This window comes from Mustelus asterias, chromosome 21 (genome assembly GCF_964213995.1).
Source record: "Mustelus asterias chromosome 21, sMusAst1.hap1.1, whole genome shotgun sequence".
Classification (NCBI taxonomy): Eukaryota; Metazoa; Chordata; class Chondrichthyes; order Carcharhiniformes; family Triakidae; genus Mustelus; species Mustelus asterias.
In genome coordinates this window covers 6,264,750-6,286,394 of record NC_135821.1, presented here as the reverse complement: position 1 = coordinate 6,286,394, position 21,645 = coordinate 6,264,750, and the positions used below count along the sequence as shown (strand labels likewise).

Sequence of the window (21,645 nt, the reverse complement as noted above, 5' to 3'; positions counted from 1 at the left end):
CTCTCTCCTGCCCTCTCTCTCTCTCCTGCCCTCTCTCTCTCTCTCTCTCTCTCCCCTGCCCTCTCTCTCTCTCTCCTGCCCCCTCTAGTCTCTAGACTGTACCCCTGGCTCACCTCCGAGGGGACCAGTTCAGACCCTCACTCTCTCTCTGTGGGATAGACTGAACCCCAATAAACCAGCTCACAGCCCCTTCTCTCTCGGATTCTTCCCCAGATTCACTCCGAACCCCAAAATTCCAGCTCTCAATCCTCCTCAATCCAGCTCAGATTGCTCTGGCTCACTCTGGAACAATTCCCCTTCTTCCCGATTCCCTATATTGCCCCCACCAGCTCACTCCCCCACCAGGCATCTTGGATGAACCCTGGATCCCAGCCCCTCCCTCTGGAAGCCTATCTCCAACTCCCCTGCACAAGTTTCCTCCCACAGTCCAAAAATATGCAGGTTAGGTGGATTAGCTGTGGTAAATGGGTGGGGTTACAGGGATAGGGAGAGGGCCTGGATAAGATACTCCGTCAGAGAGTCAGTACAGAATGGATGGGCCAAATGGCCTCCTTCTGGAGGGATTCTATGGCTCACAACACCTCTCTCTAAGAGACACCCTCCTGCTTCCCGAGATGACTCGGTTCCAATCCCCAGCTATTCCTTCTCCCCCCCCCTCCCCCCAATCCCATCCCCAGTTCACTCTACCCCAGCCCTTCCCTCTCTCAGATATCCCCCCCACCCCCCAGTTTGCTTTGTCTCCGTCCACCTCGATGGGCCATTCCCCCCACTTCACTCTGCCCCATGTCTCTTTCTCCCTCCCCCTTTCTGCCCCAATGTCTCTGCCCTCTCTGTCTGCCCCAGTGTGTGTCTCTCTCCCCCCCTCTCTCTGCCCCAGTGTGTGTCTCTCTCCCCCCCTCTCTCTGCCCCAGTGTGTGTCTCTCTCCCCCCCTCTCTCTGCCCCAGTGTGTGTCTCTCTCCCCCCCTCTCTCTGCCCCAGTGTATATCTCTCCCCCCACTTTGCCCCAACGTGTCTCTCCCTGTTCTCTCTCTCCCCCCTCTCTGCTCCAGTGTGTCTCTCCTTTCTCTCTCTGTCCCGGTGTGTCTGTGGGTGTCTCTCTCCCTCTCTGTCCCGGTGTGTTACCCCCCTCCCCCTCTCTGTCCCGGTGTGTTACCCCCCTCCCCCTCTCTGTCTCCCGGCCTCGGGCCGGTTCAGGGTGACCTTGTGGCTGAGCCTGTCCCGGATACAGAGTATCGGGGCCCGGCCGCGCTGGATACAGTGTATCCCCCTCCGCCAGTGCTACACTGTATCCCCCTCACTGGATACAGTGTATCCCCCGCGCTGGATACAGTGTATCCCCCGCGCTGGATACAGTGTATCCCGCAGTGATTGGCCGCACTCTGCTCACCCTGCCTGTCCGCCATCTTCAGCAGCAGCAGCGCCTGCCTCTCCTGATTGACAGCTCCCTCCTCCAATAGCAGCGGGGCTTTATGGAGGCGGGCTCTGGCTCTGTCCAATCAGCGGCCACTGCCTCAGGCCCTGTCCCTGTCTCTCTGTCCCTGTCCCTCAGGGTCCCTCTGTCCCTGTCCATCTGTCCCTGTCCCTCAGGCCCTGCCCCTGTCTCTCTGTCCCTGTCCCTCAGGGTCCCTCTGTCCCTGTCCATCTGTCCCTGTCCCTCAGGCCCTGTCCCTGTCTCTCTGTCCCTGTCCCTCAGGGTCCCTCTTTCCCTGTCCATCTGTCCCCGTCCCTCAGGCCCTGTCCCTGTCTCTCTGTCCCTGTCCCTCAGGGTTGTGATTCTCACTCCTCCCCCAAGCTTCACAAACCCACAACTGGCTTCAAACAGACAAACACCTGCATTTGCGTAGCGCCCCAGCTCCTGCCCGGATTGCATTGTGGTCCCCACTGCTGCACTCTGGGAAAATGCAGCCAACCACGCACAGCAAGATCCCAGAAACAGCACCGCCACAACCAGAGAGGCGATGTTGGTGAGGGGTGATTTACTGCACGTTCTCCCCGTGTCTGCGTGGGTTTCCTCCGGGTGCTCCGGTTTCCTCACACAGTCTGAAAGACGTGCTGGTTAGGGTGCATTGACCCGAACAGGCGCCGGAGTGTGAAGACTAGGGGAATTTCACAGTAACTTCATTGTGGTGTTAATGTAAGCCTTATTTTTGACACTAATAAATAAACTTTAAGCTTAACGTAAAAGACACCCTACTCTTCTTCTCAATAGTGGCTGTGGCATCCTTTACGGAACTTATCCCCATCCGAGAAAGCCGGGAATCCAGGAATGCTACAACACACCAGTTTTGGGAATTGAGTGTTGGACAAACAATGAAGCAATACAGAGAGAAACTAGTACGCAGGAACAGCCGGTAAGAGGCGGCATGGTGGCACAGTGGTTAGCACTGCTGCCTCACAGTGCCAGGGACCCGGGTTCGATTCCCGGCTTGGGTCACTATCTGTGCGGAGTCTGCACGTTCTCCCCGTGTCTGCGTGGGTTTCCTTCGGGTGCTCCAGTTTCCTCCCACTGTCCAAAAGACTTTGATTTGATTTATTATTGTCACATGTATTAACAAACAGTGAAAAGTATTGTTTCTTGCGCGCTATACAGACAAAACATACTGTTCATAGGGGAGGAAAGGAGAGTGTAGTGTTACAGTCATAGCTAAGGTGTAGAGAAAGATCAACTTAATGCAAGGTAGGTCCATTCAAAAGTCTGACAGCAGCAGGGAAGAAGCTGTTCTTGAGTCGGGGGTTGGTACGTGTCCTCAGACTTTTGTATCTTTTTCCCCACGGAAGAAGATGGAAGAGAGAATGTCTCGGGTGCGTGGGGTCCTTAATTATGCTGGCTGCTTTTCCCGAGGCAGCGGGAAGTGTAGACAGAGTCAATGGATGGGAGGCTGGTTTGCATGATGGATTGGGCTACATTCACGACTTTTTGTAGTTCCTTGCGGTCTTGGGCACAGTAGGAGCCATACCAAGCTGTGATACAACCAGAAAGAATGCTTTCTATGGTGCGTCTGTAAATGTTGGTGAGAGTTGCAGTGGACATGTCAAATTTCCTTAGTCTTCTGAGAAAGTAGAGGCATTGGTGGGGCTTTCCTAACTATAGTGTCGGCATGGGGGGGACCAGGACAGGTTGTTGGTGATCTGGACACCTAAAAACCTGAAGCTCTCGACCCTTTCTACTTCATCCCCGTTGATGTAGACAGGGGCATGTTCTCCTTTACGCTTCCTGAAGTTGATGACAATCTCCTTCATTTTGTTGACATTGAGGGAGAGATTATTGTTGCTGCACCAGTTCATCAGGTCCTCTTATCTCACTCCTGTACTCTGTCTCGTCATTGTTTGAGACGTGCTGGTGAGGTGCATTGGCCGTGCTAAATTCTCCCTCAGTGTACCCAAACAGGTGCCGGAGTGTGGTGACCAGGGGACTTTCACAGTAACTTCATTGCAGTGTTAATGTCAGCCTACTTGTCGCACTAATAAATAAACTTTGAAAAAAGGGAGGCAAATGGAATTTTGGTATTTATTACTAATGGAATAGAGTATAAAAGTAAGGAAACCTTGCTGCAACTATACAATGTATTGGTGGGATCGCACCTGGAGTATTGTGTACAGTTTGTTCTCCTTGAGGAGGGCTGTAGCTCCATTGGAGCCGGTTCAGAGGAGGTTCACTAGATAGATTCCAGAGATGAGGAGCGAGAATTTACGGCTTCGCTTGTCCCAAAACCGTAAAATCCCACCCGAAGGTCAACGGACCTCCCCATGCTCCGCCCCTCGCCCGCTCCAATTCCCGTGGTGGGCGGGGCAGTAAAAGACCGGCAAAGTGGTTTGTCTTACGAATAGACATTGATCGGCTTAGGCCTATACTCTCCAAGAGCTTAGAAGAATGAGAGGGGATCTAATTGAGCTATATAGGGGCGGCGCGGTGGCACAGTGGTTAGCGCTGCTGCCTCACAGCGCCAGGGACCCGGGTTCGATTCCCGGATCGGGTCACTGTCTGTGTGGAGTTTGCACGTTCTCCCCGTGTCTGCGTGGGTTTCCTCCGAGTGCTCCAGTTTCCTCACACAACCCAAAGATGTGTTGGTTAGGTGGATTGGCCATGCTAAATTGCCCCTTAGTGTCCAAAGATGTGTGGGTTAGGTGGATTGGCCATGCTAAATTGCCCCTTAGTGTCCAAAGATGTGCGGGTTAGGTGGATTGGCCATGCTAAATTGCCCCTTAGTGTCCAAAGATGTGCAGGTTAGGTGGATTGGCCATGCTAAATTGCCCCTTAGTGTCCAAAGATGTGCGGGTTAGGTGGATTGGCCAGGCTAAATTGCCCCTTAGTGTCCAAAGATGTGCAGGTTAGGTGGATTGGCCATGCTAAATTGCCCCTTAGTGTCCAAAGATGTGCAGGTTAGGTGGATTGGCCATGCTAAATGTGTGGGGTCACCGGGATAGGGCAGAGCCTGGGTGGGGTGCTCTTTTGGAGAGTCGGTGCAGACTCGATGGGCCGAATGGTCTCTTTCTGTATTGTAAGGATTCTGTGAAGAGCAGGGGGAGTTATCCCTGGGGTCACAGCCAATGTTTATCCACCCTCCCAGGCCTCCCTCGATCACCCACATCTCCAGAGAGCAGATACTGTGGTCAATGATAACAGTGTGTGGGATCTTGCTGTGTATTTTCTCCTTGAAATCACACACAACCGTTTCGACCGAGACAGAAATATTTTGCAGCATCCATATTCCAGCTGGCTGCAGCTTCCTGACTGAATGTGCATTGGAATGTTGGAGCAGGAGTAGGCCATTCAGCCCCTCGAGCCTGCTCTGTCATTTAACTAGATCATGGCCCATCTCAACAGCATATTACCACGCTATCCCCATATCCCTTAATGTCATAGAATCCCTACAGTGCAGAAGGAGGCCATTCAGCCCATCGAGTCTGCACTGACCCTCTGACAGAGGATCTTAGTAAGAAGTCTAACAACACCAGGTTAAAGTCCAACAGGTTTATTTGGTAGCAAATGCCACGAGCTTTCGGAGCACTGCCCCTTTGTCAGGTGGAGTGGGAGATGTGTTCACAAACAGGGCATACAGAGACACAAACTCAATTTACAGAATAATGATTGGAATGTTAATCAAACTAATCAATGCTAATACAGCTAATCAAGTCTTAAAGGTACAGACAACGTGAGGATCTTACCCAGGCCCGACCACCCCCACCCTATCCCAGTAACCCCACAAATTTACCCTACTAATCCACTGAACCTACACATCTTTGGACACTAAGAGGCAATTTAGCATGGCCAATCCACCCAACCTGCACATCTTTCGGACTGTGGGAGGAAACTGGAGCACCCGGAGGAAACCCACGCAGAAACGAGAAGGTGCAGTCTCGGCACAGACAGTGACCCAAGCCGGGATTCGAACCCAGGTCCCTGGCGCTGTGAGGCAGCAGTGCTAACCCACTGTGCCACCGTGCCGCCCCTAAACAGAAGGCACCTAGAAACTGGTACCTAGAAATCTCTCCGTGTGAAGAAGGATCCGTGGAACACAGTGGGCTTGAACGTGGGCAGCACCACCCTTAGCCTCAGCACCCTGTCTGCTGGAGACCATTGCTGTGTAAATGAGTCATAACAACAACAACCTGCACTGATGTAGCACCTTTAAATGACCCAAAGCGTAATCAGACCAAACAAAATTGGTCAAAGGCACAGATTGCAGGAAGGGAGGGATGGGAATGTCCAGGTAGAGAACTCCAGAGTTTAAGGCCAGGTGCACTGGTTATAAAAATATATACAAAATGCCAGAAAGATGCCCAACATTTAATGTTTAATATTTCACATATAGACTGAAGGCAACAGGCCCTGTGACTAATTCCAGCACTACAGCCACTGAACAGGTGGTGGCGCTCTCGGACTGGGAATGAAAAGGTCCAACCTGAGAGATGTATTCAGCGCGAAAAGCCAAAGGCAGGAGGAGCGACTGAATTGGCTCAGGGTTCAGAGGTTGCGATAGAGGCATCCCCCAGGCCCTGGTTAATGAGCCACCCCAATCCATTCTGAGCCCGAAACCCATCCTCTGGCATCCGTAGACCTCAGCCCGTCTGAACCTCTGCTACCCGTACCCTAACTCGAACCAAGTCCCTGTCGCCCAGCTCTCCCCCCTCCCCCGCCCCCCGACCCCCACCGTCCTCCAGCAATCTTCAGCACAACACCCACCAACGCCTCTACTTTCCCAGGATGTGAAGGAAATTTGGACATGTCCGCTACGACTCTCACCAACTTTTACAGATGCATCATAGAAAGCATTCTTTCTGGTTGTATCACAGCTTGGTATGGCTCCTGCTCTGCCCAAGACCGCAAGGAACTACAAAAGGGTCGTGAATGTAGCCCAATCCATCACGCAAACCAGCCTCCCATCCATTGACTCTGTCTACACTTCCCACTGCCTCGGGAAAAGCAGCCAGCATAATTAAGGACCCCCACGCACCCTGGACATTCCATAGAACCATAGAAAATTACAGCTCAGAAACACGCCTTTTGGCCCTTCTTGTCTGTGCCGAACCATTTTATGCCTAGTCCCACTGACCTGCACTTGGACCATATCCCTCCACACCCCTCTCATCCATGAACCCGTCCAAGTTTTTCTTAAATGTTAAAAGTGACCCCGCATTTACCACTTTATCCGGCAGCTCATTCCACACTCCCACCACTCTCTGCGTGAAGAAGCCCCCCCTAATATTCCCTTTAAACTTTTCTCCTATAGAACCATAGAAAATTACAGCTCAGAAACAGGCCTTTTGGCCCTTCTACAGGCCTTTTCCCTCTTCCACCTTCTTCTGTCGGGAAAAAGATACAAAAGTCTGAGGTCACGTACCGACCGACTCAAGAACAGCTTCTTCCCTGCTGCTGTCATACTTTTGAATGGACCTACCTCACATTATGACTGTAACACTACATTCTGCACTCTCTCCTTTCCTTCTCTATGAACGGTATGCTTTGTCTGCATAGCGCGCAAGAAACAATACTTTCCACTGGATGTTAATGTATGTGACAATAATAAATCAAATCAAAATCAGGAGGAATATTATTGGCGGACCAAAAATACTTCTCTTTTTGTCAAACATTTAATTATAAAAATGTTGTTGGGGGCGGTGGGGCAAAAGTAGTCATTTCACCGAGAGTCAAGATTGATCCAATTGGATAACAACGACCCTGTTCACTTTCCTATTGGCCGTGGGAGATAGTGTAGCCAGAGGATGGACCAATGGCAGGCGTGTGCGAGGAGTATTGTTTGAGGTGAGAGGTCCATGTGCAACAACCTCTCGGCTAATGTCCAATTAGAATTGACAACCCGAACCGCCCATGTCGTCCCGGTCACCAAAGCCTGGAATGCCAAACTCTCTGATGGAGCACGTTTTCACGCAAAGGATAGAACCAGTGCAGACACGATGGGCCAAATGGCCTCCTTCGGCGCCGTAACATTTGTGTGGAATGTGGAACTTTCTCTCACCTCCTGACTCCCCCAAAGCCTGTCCACCATCTACAAGGCACAAGTCAGGAGTGGGATGGAATACTCCCCACTTGCCTGGATGGGTGCAGCTCCAACAACACTCAAGAAGCTCGACACCATCCAGGACAAAGCAGCCCACACTATTGACACCCCATCCACTGTCCTGAGGTTGGTTCCTTCTGTCCTCGGCGTGGGACTTTGTTCTGAGACAGACTGTAGACATACTCTGATATCTGCTCAGCTGGTACCACGTGGGGAGGCGATGGCCTAGTGGTATTATCGCTAGACTATTAATCCAGAAACTCAACTAACTTTCTGGGGACTTGGGTTCGAATCCCGCCACGGCAGATAATGAAATCTGAATTCAATAAAAAATCTGGAATTAAGAATCTACTGATGACCATGAAACCATTGTCAGAAAAACCCATCTGGGTTCACTAATGTCCTTTAGGGAAGGAAATCTGCCGTCCTTACCTGGTCTGGCCTACATGTGACTCCAGAGCCACAGCAATGTGGTTGACTCTCAACTGCACTCCAAGGGCAACTAGAGATGGACAATAAATGCTGGTCCAGCCAGCGACACACGTTCCCATGAAATAATTTTTTTAAAATACTCAAGAAGCTCGACAAGCGCCCCACACTATTGGCATCCACAATCCCTGAGATTGGTTCCTTTTGTCCTAGACTCTAGGTGTGAGACTTGGTTCTCAGACAGACTGCAGACATGCTCTGATATCTGCTCAACTGGAACCACATCCAAATAGGTTACAGGGTAGGCTTGCTGTTCCAAGGTCATAAAAGAACAAAGATCAAAGAACAGTACAGCACAGGAAACAGGCCCTTCGGCCCTCCAAGCCTGTGCCGCTCCTTGGTCCAACTAGACCATTCGTTTGTATCCCTCCATTCCCAGACTGCTCATGTGACTATCCAGGTAAGTCTTAAACGATGCCAGCGTGTCTGCCTCCACCACCCTACTTGGCAGCGCATTCCAGGCCCCCACCACCCTCTGTGTAAAAAACATCCCTCTAATATCTGAGTTATACTTCGCCCCTCTCACCTTGAGCCCGTGACCCCTCGTGATCGTCACTTCTGATCTGGGAAAAAGCTTCCCACCGTTCACCCTATCTATCCCCTTCATAATCTTGTACACCTCTATTAGATCTCCCCTCATTCTCCGTCTTTCCAGGGAGAACAAGCCCAGTCTACCCAATCTCTCCTCATAGCTAAGACCCTCCATACCAGGCAAATTCCTGGTAAACCTTCTCTGCACTCTCTCTAACGCCTCCACGTCCTTCTGGTAGTGCGGCGACCAGAACTGGACGCAGTACTCCAAATGTGGCCTAACCAGCGTTCTATACAGCTGCATCATCAGACTCCAGCTTTTATACTCTATACCCCGTCCTATAAAGGCAAGCATACCATATGCCTTCTTCACCACCTTCTCCACCTGTGTTGTCACCTTCAAGGATTTGTGGACTTGCACACCTCGGTCCCTCTGTGTTTCTATACTCCTGATGACTCTGCCATTTATTGTATAACTCCTCCCTACATTATTTCTTCCAAAATGCATCACTTTGCATTTATCCGGATTAAATTCCATCTGCCACCTCTCCGCCCAATTTTCCAGCCTATCTATATCCTGCTGTATTGCCCGACAATGCTCATCGCTATCCGCAAGTCCAGTCATCGTTGCAATCTTTCTCTCAAGGGAGTCTAACACGTGACTGACATCAGTGGCACATCATCATCTCCATCATTTCCCATCTGTTTACCCTTTTACTCTACATTCGTCACTTTCAACATTCACTCCCTCCACCGCCGTCGCACAGTGACAGCTGTTTGTACCATCCACAGCGGTTAGCACTGCTGTCTCACAGCGCCAGGGACCCGGGTTCGATTCCCGGCTTGGGTCACTGTCTGTGTGGAGTCTGCACATTCTCCCCGTGCCTGCGTGGGTTTCCTCCGGGTGCTCCGGTTTCCTCCCACACTCCAAAGGTGTGCAAGTTAGGTGGATTAGCCGTGCTAAATTGTCCCTCAGTGTCCAAATATGTGCAGGTTACAGGGATTAGTGGAATAAATACATGGGATTGTGGGGACAGGGCCTGGGTAAGATAGAAAAAAGGTGGGTCGGTGCAGACTTGATGGGCTGAATGGCCTCTTTCTGCACTGTAGGGATTCTATGATGATTCTATTCTATGATTCTAACTCACCAAGACTCCCAAACCCGTAAACTCTACCATCTGGAAGGACAAAGGCAGCAGATACCCAGGAACAGCACAAGTTCCCCTCCAAGCCACACTCATCATCCCAATTTGGAAATATATCGACTGTTCCTTCACAGGGTCAAAATCCTGGAACTCCCTCCCTAACAGCACTGTGGGTGTACCCACACCACAGGGACTGCGGCGGTTCAAGAAGGCAGCTCACCCCCCTGTAACGAATATAATCAGGCAATTGAGGTGGGCCTGTTCGAATATGACCTCCCGGATTAAGGGCCAAATTGATGGGCCAATCAGGGAAACTCTTGCTTTGTACTTAACCAGGCGTGCCAGTTCCTCTGGAACTCCGAGTGTAGACCGCTAACGGAAAGTGCTCTGTACGCTGTTGTCAGACTTGTAAATAAAGGGATATTAGTGAAGGGACTTCTGCCTCCGAGGACCTATTACACCCCCGCCTTCTCAAACGAGATCAGTCATGAAATCATTGAATGGCAGAGCATACTCAATGGGCCGAATGGCCCACATCTTATGATCAAGGGCAATTAGTGATGGGCAATAAATGCTGGTCTAGCCAATGATATCCACATCCCATGAACGCATCTTGAAAAAAAAAGGGAATGGACTTGGGGGTTAATTGGAACTTCCAACGCTGGTGTTAGATTTGTGTGGAGTCTGGACATCATGGATATTGAGCAAGGACAGGTAAATGGAGTTCAGATACTGAAGGACCATGATCTAATTCAATGACTGGATGGGATGGTCTGAACAGCCTCCTCCTGTTCATAGAATCTGCACAGTGCAGAAGGGAACCACTCGGCCCATCGAGTCCGCACCGGCCACAAGCCCACCCAAGCCCTACTCCCACAATGGCGGCACGGTAGCACAGTGGTTAGCACTGCTGCTTCACAGCTCCAGGGACCTGGGTTCGATTCCCAGCTTGGGTCACTGTCTGTGTGGAGTTTGCACATTCTCCTCGTGTCTGCGTGGGTTTCCTCCGGGTGCTCCGGTTTCCTCCCACAGTCCAAAGATGTGCGGGTTAGGTTGATTGGCCATGCTAAAATTGCTCCTTAGTGTCCTGAGGTGAGTAGGTTAGAGGGATTAGTGGGTAAAATATGTAGGGATATGGGGGTAGGGCCTGGGTGGGATTGTGTTCGGTGCAGACTCGATGGGCCGAATGGCCTCTTTCTGTACTGTAGGGTTTCTATGATTTCTATGAACCCCACGTATTTACCCTGCTAATCCCTCTGATACTAGGGTCAATTTTAGCACTGCCAATCAACTTAACCTTTGGAGTGTGGGAGGAAACCGGAGCACCCGGAGGAAACCCACGCAGACACGGGGAGAATGTGCAAACTCCACACAGACTGTGACCCAAGGCTGGAATTGAACCCGGGTCCCTGGCACTGTGAGGCAGCAGTATTCGTGCAAGAAACATGAAAGAGATGGATCTAAATATTAACTGGTCCAACCTTGCGAGGAGTTAACACTCGTGAACTCCAAAATAGATGTACGCACTGTTGATTGTAACTCTGAGACCTCTGTCAGTGTGTTACAGTTTGTGAGGAATGCCAGCCCTGGGCAGGTACTCAGAGAACTGGAAAGGAAACATCAAGACAATTTCCGATTGAAACAAAGATTCAAGGAACATCCCAGCCCTTGCTAATTATTCTAATTTACATTTCCACGGCCAACGATGAAGAAAGTACTGCAGGGATGTGAAAGGGGTGGCGCAGTGAGTTAGCACTGCTGCCTCACAGCGCCAGGGACCCGGGTTCGATTCCCGGCTCGGGTCGCTGTCTGTGCGGAGTCTGCACGTTCTCCCCGTGTCTGCGTGGGTTTCCTCCGGGTGCTCCGGTTTCCTCCCACACTCCGAAAGACGTGCTGGTTTGGGGTGCATTGGCCGGGCTAAATTCTCCCTCAGTGTTACCCGAACAGAGACCGGCAACTAGGGGATTTTCACAGTAACTTCACCGCAGTGTTAATGTAAGCCTTACTCGTGACACGAATAAATAAAGAAACTTTAACTTTAAATATTGCATTGGATTGACCTGATTCACCTTATCTTTACGAAAACATCTTTCCCCCCCCCCCCCCCGTTATGTCGAAAATAAGCCCAACAATGACGAACAGACAAATGGAGAAGCAGAAGGCGCTCGAACTCCTGCTCACTGAACAGCAGAAAATAAACTTCCTCTTGTGCCGAAATGTGACTGAAAGCGCTTGTCCCTGTAACAGCCAACTTCCTGTGGTTGAGGAGAGGAAACTTGCAGCTTTGAGTTAGCCCATGGCCCCTTCCACTTCAGAAGCACTCATTGCAACACCTGTGAGGCGACCAGGCGCAAGGCGGAGTCACTAACTGCCTCAGCGCCAGGCTGGCTCCTCACTGACGGCGGCAGGCCTCAACTACTGGAATTTACGTAGCGCCTCCAACAAGGTTAAAGGACCCGGGTTCGATCCCCGGCTTTGGGTCACTGTCTGTACGGAGTTTGCACATTCTCCCCGTGTCTGCGTGGGTTTCCTCCGGGTGCTCCGGTTTCATAGAAACATAGAAAACTACAGCACAAAACAGGCCCTTCGGCCCCACAAGTTGTGCCGAACATATCCCTACCTTTTAGGCCTACCTATAACCCTCCATCCTATTAAGTCCCATGTACTCATCCAGGAGTCTCTTAAAAGACCCTATTGAGTTTGCCTCCACCACCACTGACGGCAGCCGATTCCACTCGCCTACCATCCTCTGTGTGAAAAACTTACCCCAACATCTCCCCTGTACCTACCCCCCAGCACCCTAAACCTGTGTCCTCTCGTAGCAGACATTTCCACCCTGGGAAAAAGCCTGTGAGAGTCCACCCGATCTATGCCTCTCCACATCTTATACACCTCTATTAGGTCTCCTCTCATCCTACGTCTCTCCAAGGAGAAAAGACCGAGCTCCCTCAGCCTATCCTCATAAGGCATGCCACTCAATCCAGGCAACATCCTTGTAAATCGCCTCTGCACCCTTTCAATCTTTTCCACATCCTTCCTGTAATGAGGCGACCAGAACTGAGCACAGTACTCCAAGTGGGGTCTGACGAGGGTCTTATATAGCTGCACAGTCTGAAAGATGTGCTGTTAGGATGCATTGGCCGTGCTAAATTCTCCCTCAGTGTACCCGAACAGGCGCCAGAGTGTGGCGACGAGGGGATTTTCACAGTAGCTTCATTGCAGTGTTAATGTAAACCTACTTGTGACACTAATAAATAAACTTTACTTTAACTGAGAGAGAGAGAGTTAGAGAGAGTGTTACAGAGAGAGAGAGTTACTGAGGGAGAGATTTAGGGCAGCGAGGTGGCAGAGTGGTTAGCACTGCTGCCTCACAGCGCCAGGGACCCGGGTTCGATTCCCGGCTTGGGTCACTGTCTGTGTGGAGTCTGCACATTCTCCCCGTGTCTGTGTGGGTTTCCTCCCGGTGCTCCGGTTTCCTCCCACATTCCAAAAAACGCGCTGGTTAGGTTAAATTCTCCCTCAGTGTACCTGAACAGGCGCCGGAGTGTGGCGACTAGGGATTTTCACAATAACTTCACTGCAGTGTTAATGTAAGCCTACTTGTGACACTAATAAATATTTTAAGGTTTAAAGCTTCACGCAAGAAGTTTGCCAAACAAAATTTGACACACACATCACGAGGAGAAACATAGAATCCCTACAGTGCAGAAGGAGGCCATTCGGCCCATCGAGTCTGCACTGGCAACAATCCCACCCAGGCCCTATCCCTGTAACCCCACACATTTAACCCATTGATCCACCTGACACTAACGCCGGAATTCCTCCGCCTCCCCCGCCACGGATTCAGAGCGGGTGAGAGGCGGACAACGGAAATGTCCGTTGACCTTGGGCGAGAGTTTCTGGTCTCGCTCGAGGCTGTAAAAATCCGCCCTAAGGGGCAATTTAGCATGGCCAATCCACCTAACCTGCACATCTTTGGACACTAAGGGGCAATTTAGCACGGCCAATCCACCTAACCCGCACATCTTTGAGTGTGGGAGGAAACCGGAGCACCCGGAGGAAACCCACGCAGACACTGCTTTCCATTTCGATATTAATTTGACTTTCTATTTTTTTTCGGCCAAAATATGGAGCAAAAAAAAAGAGCACTGCTGCTTCACAGCTCCAGGGACCCGGGTTCGATTCCCGGCTCGGGTCACTGTCTGTGTGGAGTTTGCACATTCTCCTCGTGTCTGCGTGGGTTTCCTCCGGGTGCTCCGGTTTCCTCCCACAGTCCAAAGATGTGCGGGTTAGGTTGATTGGCCATGCTAAAATTGCCCCTTGGTGTCCTGGGATGTGTAGATTAGAGGGATTAGTGGGTACAATATGTAGGGATATGGGGGTAGGGCCTGGGTGGGATTGTGGTCGGTGCAGACTCGATGGGCCGAATGGCCTCTTTCTGTACTGTAGGGTTTCTATGATTTCTATGAAGATGGGCAAATGAGAGGAATGTGGACCGGTCATGATCGAATTGATTGGTCGATCATGCTCAAGGGGCTGAATGGTTCCTACGTTACGACATTCCGATGTGTTACGCAAGCGTCAGAATAAAGAATTAATTGAACCTTCGATTATCGCGTTCAAACACATGGGTCTCCGAATCAGGAATGGGAAGATTGTTGGGGATAGAGAGCAGGCCATTAATGTTGGTGCTCGTAATGTCAACAGAGTAGAATGACAGCAGAGACTTTATCAGACAGAGCCCCCGAGACAATGTAAGCATTGGTCTGAATCGGAATAAGAAGGGAAGTTGCTCCAGGAAAGGAATGCCCATAATTTATTTGAATGTTGAATGGGACAGCGCAGAGAGAGCTTTATTCTGTCTCTACCCAATACCTACCCTGTGAAGAACACAGAAGCAGGAGAAGGCCATTCGGCCCCCTGAGCCTGCTCTGCCATTTACTGAGATCGTAGCTGATCTAACTCAACACCATCTTCCCGCCATATCCCTAAAATGTCATTGGGATCTAGGAATCGATCGATATTTTCCATGGCCACACTCAGTGACAAAGCTTCCACGGCCCTCTGGGGTAGAGAATTCCAAAGATTCAGCACCCAAACACTGAAAGAATTCCACCTCATCTCGGTCCTAAATGGCCGACCTCCTTTCAGACGGCTGCTTCTCCTGGTTTGAGAGGCCCTCCAGCCAGGGGAGTGTCGTTCCTGCATCGACCCTGTCGAGCCCCGTAAGAACTTTCTACAGTTTATTGAGATCACATCTCCTCCTTTTAAACTCTAGAGAATTAAAGGCCCAAGTCGCCTCAATCCTTCCTCAAAGGGCAATCCCACCATCACTAAGATCAGTCTGGTGAACGTTCGTTGCACTCCTTCAGTGGCCAGTATAGGTCCTTAGCTAAGGACACATAGTGAGCATTTGATGGGGGACCGTGTTGAGGCAGCTTTAATCAGTATCTAACCCCGTGCTGTACCTGTCCTGGGAGTGTTTGATGGGGGACGGTGTAGAGGGAGCTTTACTCTGTGTCTAACCCCGTGCTGTACCTGTCCTGGGAGTGTTTGATGGGGACAGTGTAGAGGGAGATTTACTCTGTATCTAATCCCGTGCTGTACCTGTCCTGGGAGTGTTTGATGGGGGACAGTGTAGAGGGAGCTTTACTCTGTATCTAATCCCGTGCTGTACCTGTCCTGGGAGTGTTTGATGGGGGACAGTGTAGAGGGAGCTTTACTCTGTATCTAACCCCGTGCTGTACCTGTCCTGGGAGTGTTTGATGGGGACAGTGTAGAGGGAGATTTACTCTGTATCTAACCCCGTGCTGTACCTGTCCTGGGAGTGTTTGATGGGGGACAGTGTAGAGGGAGCTTTACTCTGTGTCTAACCCCGTGCTGTACCTGTCCTGGGAGTGTTTGATGGGGGACAGTGTAGAGGGAGCTTTACTGTGTATCTAACCCCATGCTGTGTGTACCTGTCCTGGGAGTGTTTGATGGGGACAGTGTAGAGGGAGCTTTACTCTGTATCTAACCCCGTGCTGTACCTGTCCTGGGAGTGTTTGATGGGGACAGTGTAGAGGGAGCTTTACTCTGTATCTAACCCCGTGCTGTACCTGTCCTGGGAGTGTTTGATGGGGGACAGTGTAGAGGCAGCTTTACTCTGTATCTAACCCCGTGCTGTACCTGTCCTGGGAGTGTTTGATGGGGGACAGTATAGAGGGAGCTTTACTCTGTACCTAATCCCGTGCTGTACCTGTCCTGGGAGTGTTTGATGGGGGACAGTATAGAGGGAGCTTTACTCTGTATCTAACCCCGTGCTGTACCTGTCCTGGGAGTGTTAGATGGGGGACAGTGTAGAGGGAGATTTACTCTGTATCTAACCCCGTGCTGTACCTGTCCTGGGAGTGTTTGATGGGGACAGTGTAGAGGGAGATTTATTCTGTATCTAACCCCGTGCTGTACCTGTCCTGGGAGTGTTTGATGGGGGACAGTGTAGAGGGAGCTTTACTCTGTATCTAACCCCGTGCTGTACCTGTCCTGGGAGTGTTTGATGGGGGACAGTGTAGAGGGAGCTTTACTCTGTATCTAACCCCGTGCTGTACCTGTCCTGGGAATGTTTGATGGGGACAGTGTAGAGGGAGCTTTACTCTGTATCTAACCCCGTGCTGTACCTGTCGTGGGAGTGTTTGATGGGGGACAGTGTAGAGGGAGCTTTACTCTGTGTCTAACCCCGTGCTGTACCTGTCCTGGGAGTGTTTGATGGGGGACAGTGTAGAGGGAGTTTACTGTGTATCTAACCCCATGCTGTGTGTACCTGTCCTGGGAGTGTTTGATGGGGACAGTGTAGAGGGAGCTTTACTCTGTATCTAACCCCGTGCTGTACCTGTCCTGGGAGTGTTTGATGGGGACAGTGTAGCGGGAGCTTTACTCTGTATCTAACCCCGTGCTGTACCTGTCCTGGGGGTGTTTGATGGGGGACAGTGTAGAGGGAGCTTTACTCTGTATCTAACCCCGTGCTGTCCCTGTCCTGGGAGTGTTTGATGGGGGACAGTGTCGAGGGAGCTTTATTCTGTATCTAACCCCGTGCTGTACCTGTCCTGGGAGTGTTTGATGGGGGACAGTGTAGAGGAAGCTTTATTCTGTATCTAACCCTGTGCTGTACCTGTCCTGGGAGTGTTTGATGGGGGACAGTGTAGAGGAAGCTTTATTCTGTATCTAACCTTGTGTTATATCTCATAATTGAAGTCTAATTTGGTGAGAGGAGTCAGTTTGCAGGGATGATTTCACAAGTGAACACAGCCAGTGAGGTGGACACTGCACGAGAGGTGCCCCTGATGGTACGTGCCACATTCACTCAGTCCTGAACCACTGTTTGGGAGCATGTAAAGAGCAGGAAGTGAAACGGGGAAACCTATGTTTGAGCAGAGCAAAAAAAAAATAGCTGATCATGTGCCTTTATCCTCAATTCAGTTCATTACCCACATTTCAAAGAGTGATTAGACCATTGAAGGGAAGGTTTCCATATGAGGAACCTCCAGATTACTCTAACATTTAACCCATTATTCTAACCCAAAGCAAGACAATACGGGCGGCACGGCGGCACAGTGGGTTAGCGCTGCTGCCTCACAGCGCCAGGGACACGGGTTCGATTCCCGGCTTGGGGTCACTGTCTGTGCGGAGTTTGCACGTTCTCCCCGTGTCTGCATGGGTTTCCTCCGGGTGCTCCGGTTTCCTCCCACAGTCCAAAAGCCGTGCTGGTTAGGGTGCATTGGCCGTGCTAAATTCTCCCTCAGTGTTACCCGAACAGGCGCCGGTGTGTGGCAACTAGGGGATTTTCGCAGTAACTTCATTGCAGTGTTAATGTAAGCCCACTTGTGACACTAATAAATAAACTTTACAGATTCTTCAACACCATTGCATTCTGAAAGTGAATTCATAAGACCATAAGACATAGGAGCGGAAGTAAGGCCATTCGGCCCATCGAGTCCACTCCACCATTCAATCATGGTTGATTTCAACTCCATTTACCCGCTCTCTCCCCATAGCCCTTAATTCCTCGAGAAATCAAGAATTTATCAATTTCTGTCTTGAAGACGCTCAACGTCTCGGCCTCCACAGCCCTCTGTGGCAATGAATTCCACAGACCCACCACTCTCTGGCTGAAGAAATTTCTCCTCATCTCTGTTCTAAAGTGACTCCCTTTTATTCTAAGGCTGTGCCCCCGCGTCCTAGTCTCCCCTGTTAATGGAAACAACTTCCCTACGTCCATCCTATCTAAGCCGTTCATTATCTTGTAAGTTTCTATCAGATCTCCCCTCAACCTCCTAAATTCACATTTATTGTGCATGATTGTTTTCACTGCAGTCACAGCCCATGGAAGTTGAACTAGGAAGAGCGCAGCAAAGATTTACTAGGATGCTACCGGGACTTGATGGATTGAGTTATAAGGAGAGGCTGGATAGACTGGGACTTTTTTCCCTGGAGCGTAGGAGGCTGAGGGGTGATCTTATAGAGGTCTATAAAATAATGAGGGGCACAGATCAGCTAGATAGTCAATATCTTTTCCCAAAGGTAGGGGAGTCTAAAACCAGAGGGCATAGGTTTGAGGTGAGAGGGGAGAGATACAAAAGGGTCCAGAGGGGCAATTGTTTCACACAGAGGGTGGTGAGTGTCTGGAACGAGCTGCCAGAGGTAGTAGTAGAGGCGGGTACAATTCTGTCTTTTAAAAAGCGTTTAGACAGTTACATGGGTAAGACGGGTATGGAGGGATATGGGCCAAATGTGGACAATTGGGACTAGCTTTTGGCGTTTAAAAAAAGGGCGGCATGGACAAGTTGGGCCGAAGGGCCTGTTTCCAATCTGTAAACCTCTATGACTCTATGAGCACGTTTATAATCTGGCTGGTCAGCCCTACACAAGCGACCGTCAACCCCGGCATCTGGAGAGAGGTGAGGGTCTCCAGCTTTGGTCAGGAGGCGAGAGGTCATTTCCATCACATGTAAGGGGCAGCACGGTGGCAGACTGGTTAGCACTGCTATCTCACAGTGCCAGGGACCCAGGTTCGATTCCGGCCTTGGGTGACTGTGCGCAGTTTGCATGTTCTCCCCGTGCCTGCATGGGTTTCCTCCGGGTGCTCCGGTTTCCTCCCACACTCCAAAGATGTGCAGGATTGGCCATGCTAAATTGCCCCTTAGTGTGCAAAGATGTGACAGTTCGGGGGATTAGCAGGGTAAATACATGGGGTTATGAGCAAAGGACCTGGGTGGGATGCCCTGTCGGAGAGTTGGTATCACCTCAATGGACCACATGGCCTCTTTCTGCTCAGTAGGCATGCTATGACACACTGATATTGCGAAGGGTTAGGGAATTTTGAGCTTCCGTCTGGGAATTGGGGTATGTTCAATTTCCCAGGAATGAATAATCTAAAAAAGCCAAGAAGGAACTTAATGCCTGACATCTCATGTGACCGGCCTGGCTTGACGTTCTGCCTGGATGCCCCGGGTTTCCCCTACGAGAGGAAATAGTTTCTCACTATCGTCCCTATCACTTCCTTCAGTCGGTTTTCAATTAGATAACCACCTTAATCGCCCAGTGGCAGGCTACACAAACCCTCCACATCATTTAACCTTATTAGCCCTGGAATGACTTCAACAAGGTCCATGAGGGGGACTTGTTAGAATACAAGCTCCCTGATTGAGACAACTAATGGTGTCCAAACCGGGAACCCTCTAGAGGTAGATAGTGTGGAGTGCGCAGGTCACCGGCACTCAGGGGACTACTCTGTACTCAGAGGTACCCGCCTGTGTATTACTAACTATTATAAACAAATCTAAATTTGGTGAAGAGTTACCAGCCTTGGGGGAGTTATTTTTAGCCGTGGTGTCATTCTGGCGTGAATCTGCCTGGCATCTCCTCAAAGGTGTGGCTTTTGCTACCAAATAAACCTGTTGGACTTTAACCTGGTGTTGTTAAACTTCTTACTGTGTTCTCCTCAAAGACCAGTATAATCTTTGCTGGGGGGGCAGGGTGACTTAGACTAGAACATAGACACATAGAATCCCTACAGTGCAGAAGGAGGACTTTCGGCCCATCGAGTCTACACCGACCTCAATCTCACCCAGGACCTATCCCCATAACCCCACATATTTACCCTGCTTACCTCCCTGACACTTAAGTGGCAATTTTGCACGGCCAATTAACCTTACCAGCACATCTTTGGACTGTAGGAGGAAACCGGAGCACCCGGAGGAAACCCACGCAGACACGGGGAGAATGTGCAGACTCCACACAGACAGTGACCCAAGCCGGGAATTGAACCCGGGTCCCTGGCGCTGTGAGGCAGCAGTGCTAACCCACTGGGCCACTGTGCCGCCCTAACTGAGAGGCTGCGAAGTTCAGTATCAACGAGAGAGAAAGAGTACACGAGAGAGAGAGAGAGAGAATTATTATTCCCTAACAGCAGACTCCCTTGGTAGGGTTGGCACAGTGGGTTAGCACTGCTGCCTCACAGAGCCAGGGACCCGGGTTCGATTCCCGGCTTGGGTCACTGTCTGTGTGGAGTCTGCACATTCTCCCCGTGCCTGCGAGGGTTTCCTCCGGTTTCCTCACAATCCGAAAGACGTGCTGGTTAGGGTGCATTGGCCGTGCTAAATCCTCCCTCAATGTTACCCGAACAGGTGCCGGAGTGTGGCGACTAGGGGATTTTCACAGTAACTTCATTGCAGTGTTGATGTAAGCCTGACTTGTGACACTAATAAATGAACTTTGAAACCAAGCAAGTGAATTCTTGCTCTGAGCAATGCTGAATTTTGCATTGCAGAATGTGGGCGATGAAGCTTCACAGCTTGTTTCTGCAAAGTCCCAGTTCTGCACCGAGGGGTGATCGCTCCAGCTACACGTTCTTGCAGAACTGACTTCCTTCATGACAAAAGCAAAGCAAAAATCAAAGGCAAATAAAACAAAACATCCCCCCCGCCCAACACCCGGCCAACGTCTGGGCCAGGGCACCAATATTAGTGATCTCAGTCCTTGCTACAGAGGGAGCGCAGCGAAGATTTACCTGCATGGGTTTCCTCCGGGTGCTCTGGTTTCCTCCCACAATCCAAAGATGTTCTCGTAAGGTTAACTGGCCGTGCTAAAATTGCCACTTAGTGTCAGGGAGATTAGCAGGGTAAATGTAGAATCATAGAAACCCTACAGTGCAGAAAGAGGCCATTTGGCCCATCGAGTCTGCACCGACCACAATCCCACCCAGGCCCTACTCCCATATCCTTACATATTTTACCCACTAATCTCTCTAATCTACGCATCTCAGGACACTGAGGGAGAATTTAGCATGGCCAATCAACCTAACCCGCACGTCTTTCGGACTGTGGGAGGAAACCGGAGCACCCGGAGGAAACCCACGCAGACACGAGGAGAACGTGCAAACTCCACACAGACAGTGACCCGAGCCGGGAATCGAACCCAGGTCCCTGGAGCTGTGAAGCAGCAGTGCTAACCACTGTGCCACTGTGTTGTGGGGTTATGGGTAACCTTTCCTGGGATGGCAGGTCTGTCATATGAGGAGAGACTAAGTCGCTTGGGATTATAAGTTTATTTATTATCACAAGTAGGCTTACATTAACACTGCAATGAAGTCACTGTGAAAACCCCCTAATCGCCACTCTCCTGTTCGGGCACACTGAGGGTGAATTTAGCACGGCCAATGCACCCTAACCAGCACGTCTTTCGGACTGTGGGAGGAAACCGGAGCACCCGGAGGAAACCCACGCAGACACGGGGAGAACGTGCAGACTCCGCACAGACAGTGACCCAAGCCGGGAATTGAACCCGGGTCCCTGGCGCTGTGAGTTAGCAGTGCTAAACACTGTGCCACCATGCCACCAATTATATTCTCTGGAGTTTAGAAGAGTGAGAGGGGATCTCATAGCAACTTATAAAATTCTAACAGGGCTAGACAGGGTAGATTCAG

At 50.6% G+C, this 21,645-nt stretch overlaps 1 protein-coding gene across 2 annotated transcripts in view; it reads left to right on the top strand.

Annotated features, from left to right (window-relative positions):
* Window positions 1-1,850: 1,850 nt before the first annotated feature.
* The window catches only part of LOC144509048 (SH3 domain-binding protein 1-like), a 106,930-nt gene continuing 87,135 nt past the window's right edge, over window positions 1,851-21,645 (top strand). The window contains exons 1-2 of one of the 2 annotated variants that reach the window (XM_078237333.1): window positions 1,851-1,965; window positions 2,211-2,352. In XM_078237333.1, the coding sequence (XP_078093459.1) occupies window positions 2,312-2,352 (41 nt within the window). In that variant the 5' untranslated portion in view covers window positions 1,851-1,965; window positions 2,211-2,311. Of the gene's footprint in view, window positions 1,973-2,210; window positions 2,353-21,645 lie in introns of both variants that reach the window. The other variant, XM_078237331.1, reaches the window with a different exon arrangement.